This window comes from Urtica dioica, chromosome 11 (genome assembly GCF_054948205.1).
Source record: "Urtica dioica subsp. dioica isolate 48M chromosome 11, U.dioica_male_clone48M_v1_H2, whole genome shotgun sequence".
Classification (NCBI taxonomy): domain Eukaryota; kingdom Viridiplantae; phylum Streptophyta; class Magnoliopsida; order Rosales; family Urticaceae; genus Urtica; species Urtica dioica.
In genome coordinates, this window is record NC_142766.1 from 17,618,356 (window position 1) to 17,625,969 (window position 7,614).

At 42.5% G+C, this 7,614-nt stretch overlaps 1 protein-coding gene across 1 annotated transcript; it reads right to left on the minus strand.

Annotated features, from left to right (window-relative positions):
* Positions 1 to 4,303: 4,303 nt before the first annotated feature.
* LOC149381870 (uncharacterized) lies at positions 4,304 to 7,039 on the minus strand. The gene has a single exon (XM_089601439.1). The coding sequence runs from the start codon at positions 7,037 to 7,039 to the stop codon at positions 4,304 to 4,306; it is 2,736 nt and encodes a 911-aa protein (XP_089457565.1).
* Between the last annotated feature and the right edge of the window lie 575 nt (positions 7,040 to 7,614).

A 7,614-nucleotide genomic window follows, 5' to 3' on the forward strand; every position in this document is an offset into this window, starting at 1 on the left:
TGTGTTACAAAAGTGTCCTATTCCGCAACGAAGTGATCATATATGGAGCTCTCAAAACTTAAATATTTAAGCCTTCATTAGCTATAAACAAATTAAAAAAATATCCCTCAAATATGACCTAAAATTCTAAGATCACCTCGCAATTGAGATAGACTTTCATACGATCCTCGTAAAGACTTTGATGTGTGTGTCGTCCAATTCCTTAAACGACACGACTTATCAAAGTATGAACGATTCGTGTACAAATTATATGCATATATACTCTCAGCCAGTGAACTTACATCTTGTAGTCAATACAGAAGGTAGGATCGAGTGTACTGTGGCAGATACTGTGGGTGTTAAAAATCTACTTTCGAAAATATTATTTTGTATTGGGCTTCAATTCAGACCAAGCCCATTATCCTCTTAGCAGGTCGGTCCGTATATCAGTCTTGGGCCCAGTTCAACTTCAACAGGTCTGCCCAAGTCCAACTACATTCCAGATCGGCCCAAGCCCAATCACGTCTTCCAGTTCGACCACGTCATCCTAGCCAGAAGAATCGGTCAATCAAAGAGAAACCGCGCCGCGAAGATCGGGTCCATGACGAATTCAATCCCGACGATGTGAAACGGATCAAGCAACACGTGTCTTCAACAAATGAGTCCTACCTCGTCTATAAATAGAGAATCAGATGTCGATTTGCACACACGAGCTTAGAATTTATCTTTCAGAATTATTATTTCAGTACTATTGCTTTTAGTGCCGAGTTCGCCTACGAGACTTCGTCACTTCGTCCTATTGTAATTCATTTTCATGATCAATAAAGCTTATTAATAATTTCCTTTTATTACAGCCTTTCGTCCTTAAATAGTTTCTTATACGACGTCTTCTGAAACCCCGATAAAATATATATCATATACTAGCATTTTAATATTTGTGATTGTTGATTGATCCAAAAATCGACATCAACAGATACTATTATACCTTGATTTGAAATGATTTATTTATTTATTTAATAATGCAAAATTATTATGATAGTTAGAAATATGAAAGGTGTGTAGTGTGTGGTCAAGCACATCACACGCGCACGAGCACAATACAAGTCACTTGACACGTATGAGCAACTGAATTGGTTCAAGATTGGCAACCACTCAACTGCATATAAATGTTGCAGCAACTCGTCCATCGAAGAAAAGAATTGAGAGTTTCAAGAGATAGAATAACAAGATTGAGATCTTGTTCATCGGGATACACTTCAAAGACTTGTATACAAGCATTGATTGGAATTTGATTAATCTTTGGGAAATATTCTTTAGATCCCAGTTTCGTGTACGTGCGAGTAATTGAAGCTTGAAGATCGTGGATTACAATAAGGTTCTCGTTTCCTGACTAGATTAGGATCCTATCGATCCAAACCAAGATGAAATTCTTCATGTCTTTATCTTTTTTATGATCTTGATGTTCAATCGATCTAGATTGTTTGAGCATAAAGTTATTTATGTGTTGTGTTTTGATTGTATGTTTCACATTGAATTATGGTTATTTCGTGTTGTTTACTCTAACAAAAAGTTATTACCATAATGATATTTTCTTGGCGACGTTGGTAGAAAGTTTGTCTTCCTTGTATTTACATGTTTTATTTATAGAATTAATGACATTTTTGGCCCCTCGTCTTTGACCTCTTTAACACTGTGGTCCCTGATTAAAAAAACCTGCAGTCTTGGCCCATTATGATAGTCATTTTTTCACTTTCAGTCCTTCTGTTAAAAAAATCGTCAAAACAGATGAAAAATGGATCATGTGCGTATCACGTGCCTTTTAAATGAGGACAAAATCGTAATTTAATAATAAATTAAAAAACAAATCATATTACAATTAAAATTAATAAAATAAAAAATAATAGTTAAAAACTCTGTAACTCACTTCCCATCACCACTCTGTAACACGTGCCCGAGGAAGAGAACCCACATATCCTCCGCGCCGTTCTGACCGAGGACGAGCTCCGTCCTCACCGAAGGAGCCGGGCTCGAGTTCGCGTTCATCTGCAAAGTGACTCCGAGGCTTTTGTTCATCTGGAGTTTCGGTAGGAACGGTTGACGGGCGAGAAGAGCCGGGTTGTACAAGCCCGGCAGCGAAACCGTCCTCGGGGTCGGAGTCATCCTCTCGGACCCGAAATTATGAGGTTGATGGAAGCTCGGGTGAAGCTGCAAGCAAGTGTCGCTCCACTTCTTCTGCAACTCTCGAGTCTTCTGCTTCAACGCCATTTCCTGACTCCGAGGCTTTTAGTGTATGCTCTGAATGGCAAAATTATAGACTAGATTACTGTTTTAGGCGAATCTTTTAGTGTTCTTGTTTTTCTATTGAAAAACTTTAGCTATGTTTGGAGCTGATGTGTTTGTGAGAAGAGTGGCTATGTTGTTCCTGACTGGGTATTATCAAAATTGAGGCTTTGAGCAAATGCTCAGACTAAATTACTGTGTTGGGCAAATCTTTTAGTGAAGTAGCTAAGGGTTTCATATCCTATGGGTGTTGAAAGTGTGACAATAATTTGAGATGATAGGTTTTTGAGAGTTGGATATGATAGTGTTTTGGGTGTTCTTGCTTGATCTTTTTCATTCAAACTTTTGGCTAAATTTTGAGACGATGTGTTTGTGAGTAGAGTGTAGCTATGGTGTTCCTGATTTGGTATCATCAATAGTGAGGCTTTGAGAGTATGCTCAGACTAAATTACTGTGCTAGGCTAATCTTTTGGTATCATCAATAATGAGGCTTTGAGAGTATGCTCAGACTTAATTTGAGCAAATCTTTGTAGCCAATGGTTCTATCCTATGGGTGTTGAAAGTGTGACAATAATTTGAGATGATGAGTTTCTTAGAGTAGATATATTAGTGTTCTTGACTTATCAGAGAAGCCGGGGTTTGAGGGTATGTTTTGATTTGGGTTTTGACAGGACTAGAGTAGATATCAAAACAAAACAAAAAAAGCCAGGCTTTGAGAAATGGAAAATCTCTTAGTGAAGTAGTAATCTGGGTCTTCTTATCATATATTACAGCCGATTGAAACCTTGGCTATTGTGTAAAAAGCTGAACGTCGAAATAACTATCAAAGATGATGGGGGTAAAATCATCGACATGGGCTTTTGAAATTACGCGATCTGTGCGTATGTCACAGAATATGTTATGACGGATTCTGTGACAAACACCAAAATTCGAGTGATCAAAACAGAGAAAGCTGTAAGTGCGAAAAGATAAAGAACACAGAGATTGGTGACCCAGTTCGGCAATCCCTGCCTACGTCTAGGGGGCCTTAGCCCGGTGGAAAGCAATCTACTATGATAACGTGGTACAATAAGGTTTTACACTAAACGACTCCCTCGCTAGCTACCCAACCTACGTCTATCTTCTTCAACAGCAACTTAGGCTCCCCCTAAGCACGAGATCCCCTCGATTCCCACAGAAGCTCTCTCCCGAGACTTCTAACAGTGTTTCCCGATCAAAACAAAGGAAAAAACCTAACCTCAAGCTTCTAATACAATCACCCGTATATAGGCAACAAAGCTGAGGTAAGAGACACCTTAAGAGCTTGAACACAGGTCGTTCAATGCTCAGCTAAAACACGCAGAATAAAACTCCCAAAGTGTTTCCCAAAAAGCGTGACTAAAGGTGTGTGAAAGAAGGACGCCTTATGTAGTCTCCGAAGCGAATTAGGGCGTGTAATTCTGTTGCTGGCACCAGGGATATCATATCTTCAGATCCCTGGAAAATCTCGCGAATATTTGATGATTCCGAGAATGTCGTAGAATATGTCGCAACAATATCTGCGACAAAATCAAATATTCTCTGCCGCGTGAAGGCTCCACATCAGCAACAAATATCCTCCTTTTATGCGCTATTTTGCCAAATAAACATCGCCAATAGATGCAAAGTAGTTGCATCAACAATCTCCCCCTTTGGCGGTGTTTTAGGCAAAATCAATGCGAGGTTCAAGTGTAACTCGCGGGCGTGCCAAAATGACCATCAAAACCAACGCGAGGTTCAAGTGTAACTCGCGAACGTGCACGCTAAGAAAAGCTAAGACAAGCATCAATTACACAAGGTATCGAGAGCTGAAATAAGCATCAGTACGGATTACACAAAATAAGCGCAACATAGTTTCAACATATATATTCATGAACCTCGATTACTACTCCCCCTTTTTGCCTGAAGACATGCTTGAGACGGGAGACAAGCAAAGCCAAAGTCTGGGACAAAAAGACACAACGCAGGCCAATCCACAAAGAGACATAAAGCTCGTCACCTCCAAAAATCGAGCATTAGTCAAGTCTCAGAACTCAGCAGAACCGGAGGAAGTCTCGTCTGCAGAGTCATCAGTGGAGGAGGGCGAGGCAGAGACGGTTCCAGCACTTGTTGGGGCAGCGGAAGTGGATGGTGGTGCTAGGTGCTTCGAACACATGCGACCGGTTCTTACGCTCCACAATACCGTTTTGTTGGGGAGTGATTGGTGCCGAGAACTCGTGGGAGATGCAATGTCTTCATAGAATTCAGCCGAGGCGTTGTTCTCGAACTCACAACCATGATCGTTGCGTATTTGTATCACCTTGCCTATGTCACAAGCTTTCTCCTTTTGAAGGCAGAAGCAGAGAGCCTTGAAGACTTGGAACGTCTCTCCCAGGCTTTCAACCTGCATAGGACCCATGAGGTCCATATGGAGCAGATCCAGAACACGTGTCGTAGAAAGATGTTGTGACATATTGTGTGACATCTTGGCCTGTTTGCCTATCTGACAATCTCCAGAGATCTTTCCACCCTGGTACTTCAGTGCATGAATACCACAAATAGCTTCCTTCGAAATAACGTCATTCAGGCTGCGGTAGTTGAGATGTCCAAGACGCTTGTGCCATAAGTCCGTCTCCTCGAGTTTGGTCTTCAAACAGGTTTCTGGCAACACATCTAGAGGCACCCATAAGTAGCAATTATCGGAGGAGCGTTTACCTATCATAACATGATTGTTGGAGGCATTGGTCACATTGCACGTAGTCTTGTTGAAGTGGACATAGAGCTCGGCATCACACAATTGGCTGACGCTGATAAGATTGGCTTTAAGGTCTTGCACGTAGAGGACTTTGCCAAGAGGGGGCAAACCATCAACATTCAGTGTGCCTACACCGAGGATTTTCCCTTTGACCCCGTCACCAAAGGTAATATGGCGACTAGGACAAGTCTCGATATTCTTCAAAAGATCCTTTTGACCGGTCATATGGCGGGAGCAGCCACTATCAAAGTACCAATCTTCGGTCGTCATAGCTCTGAGTGAAGTGTAAGCGACATTGCATCGGATGTCTGGTTCACGAACTCTCCAAATCTTCTCAGGAGGGGCAACGGTCTTTTTCTGACTATGAGACTGCTTCTTCAAATCTTTCTGGAGTCGATAGCACCAAGGTCTGATGTGGCCAGGCTTTAGGCAGTAATGACAAACCCGACGTCGCCGATTGCGTCTTGTCACAGAAGATGTTTCAGCATATTCTGTGACATCAGCCTCCTCTGGTTTTTTGCTGCCTTTTACAAACGTGGTTATGGAACCAGGTTGTCGAGCATCATAACCAATGCCGTGATGATTTCCTGCATCTTTCCCCAAGCAAAGAATGTCATCAAGATTGGATGTTCCTGAATTGAGCATACGAATATTTCTTTTAAGAGCATTAAAATCAGAGAGAAGCTTATCTTGCTGTGTCTTTTCGGACTGAAGTGTTCGTTGGAGAGAGGCAACGGTTGAGGCAAGCACTTCTTTTTCCTTAGAGATGACATTAACCTTTGTGCGAAGGCTTTCATTCAGCCGTACGACTTCGGTCCACCGACTAAACAGTTCACGATAGGCTTGTGAGACAGATTCCAATGAGATTTCAACATCACTCTCACTGGAAGAAGCATTGTCATAGAATTTGTCAGAGACATTTTCTGTGACATCCTGATGAGACTGAAGATCGGTCGCTTCCTGAGTGGTGAATGCAAGGAGGTTGTTGGGACTATCTTCATCATCTGACTCTTCATCACTCCAAGTAGTATTGTAGCTCTTATTGTTCTTCTTGAGTGTATTTGCACATTCTGCCTGTATGTGACCGAACCCTTCGCATTCTCTGCAATGTATCCCCTTGGATTTGCCTCTCTGGTCAAAAGATGTCTCAGCAGCCTTTGGTTTTCTCTGAGGATTTAGAGCCCGGTTGTTGTTATGGAATTTGTCTGGGGCAGATTCTGTGACATTCCCGCTTGAATTGTGGCTGAGCTTCTTCATGTACTTCCCAAACTTCCCGAAGTTCTTTGCCAGCAAGTCAATGCTTTTAGCCATATCATCATCGTCGGAGGGTGCAAGGTCTCCATGGACATCCGCTTTCAAGGCGATTCCCTTCATTTTGGGCTCCGGATCAATCGTCATCTCAAAGGTTCGGAGAGAACCCATGAGTTCTTCAAGTTTCATGCTTCTTATGTCTTTGGCCTCCTCAATAGCAGTGACTTTGTAGATGAATTGTTTGGGCAGCGATCGCAACACCTTCCTGACAAGTTTCTCCTCGGGAATTTTCTCGCCAAGGGCAAACGATTCATTAGCCAGATCACAAAGACGAGAATTGAACTCATTTATAGTTTCACTTTCTTCCATTCTGAGATTTTCAAACTTTGTGGTCAATAGTTGAAGTCTCGACATACGTACCGTATCGGTTCCTTCATGGTGGACTTGAAGGATTGTCCATGCGTCTTTGGCAACCTCGCAGGTGTGGATGAGTTTGAAAATGTTGGCGTCCACAGCGGAAAAGATGGCGTTGAGAGCTTTAGAGTTGGAGTTTGCAAGCCTCTCTTCAACGACGGACCAACGTTCTTCAGGCTTGAGAGTCGAGCTACCATCGGCTTCCTCAGTGGTCGGATGAGTCCATCCAGTGAGAATTGCTTTCCAAGCCTTTTCATCCAAGGACTTCAGAAATGCCTTCATACGCGCCCTCCAATAGGAGTAGTTACCGCCGTCAAGTAATGGAGGTCGGCTAATCGACGCACCTTCCTTCATGAAATCCATCTCGAATACCAGATCAGTAAACACCACGGATCACACTCAAGGTGATGAGTGAACCGCTCTGATACCAATTGAAATTACGCGATCTGTGCGTATGTCACAGAATATGTTATGACGGATTCTGTGACAAACACCAAAATTCGAGTGATCAAAACAGAGAAAGCTGTAAGTGCGAAAAGATAAAGAACACAGAGATTGGTGACCCAGTTCGGCAATCCCTGCCTACGTCTAGGGGGCCTTAGCCCGGTGGAAAGCAATCTACTATGATAACGTGGTACAATAAGGTTTTACACTAAACGACTCCCTCGCTAGCTACCCAACCTACGTCTATCTTCTTCAACAGCAACTTAGGCTCCCCCTAAGCACGAGATCCCCTCGATTCCCACAGAAGCTCTCTCCCGAGACTTCTAACAGTGTTTCCCGATCAAAACAAAGGAAAAAACCTAACCTCAAGCTTCTAATACAATCACCCGTATATAGGCAACAAAGCTGAGGTAAGAGACACCTTAAGAGCTTGAACACAGGTCGTTCAATGCTCAGCTAAAACACGCAGAATAAAACTCCCAAAGTGTTTCCCA

Bases quoted from the DNA above. Each gene is read 5' to 3' on its own strand.
- LOC149381870 (XM_089601439.1), bottom strand. From the start codon at position 7,039: ATGGATTTCATGAAGGAAGGTGCGTCGATTAGCCGACCTCCATTACTT.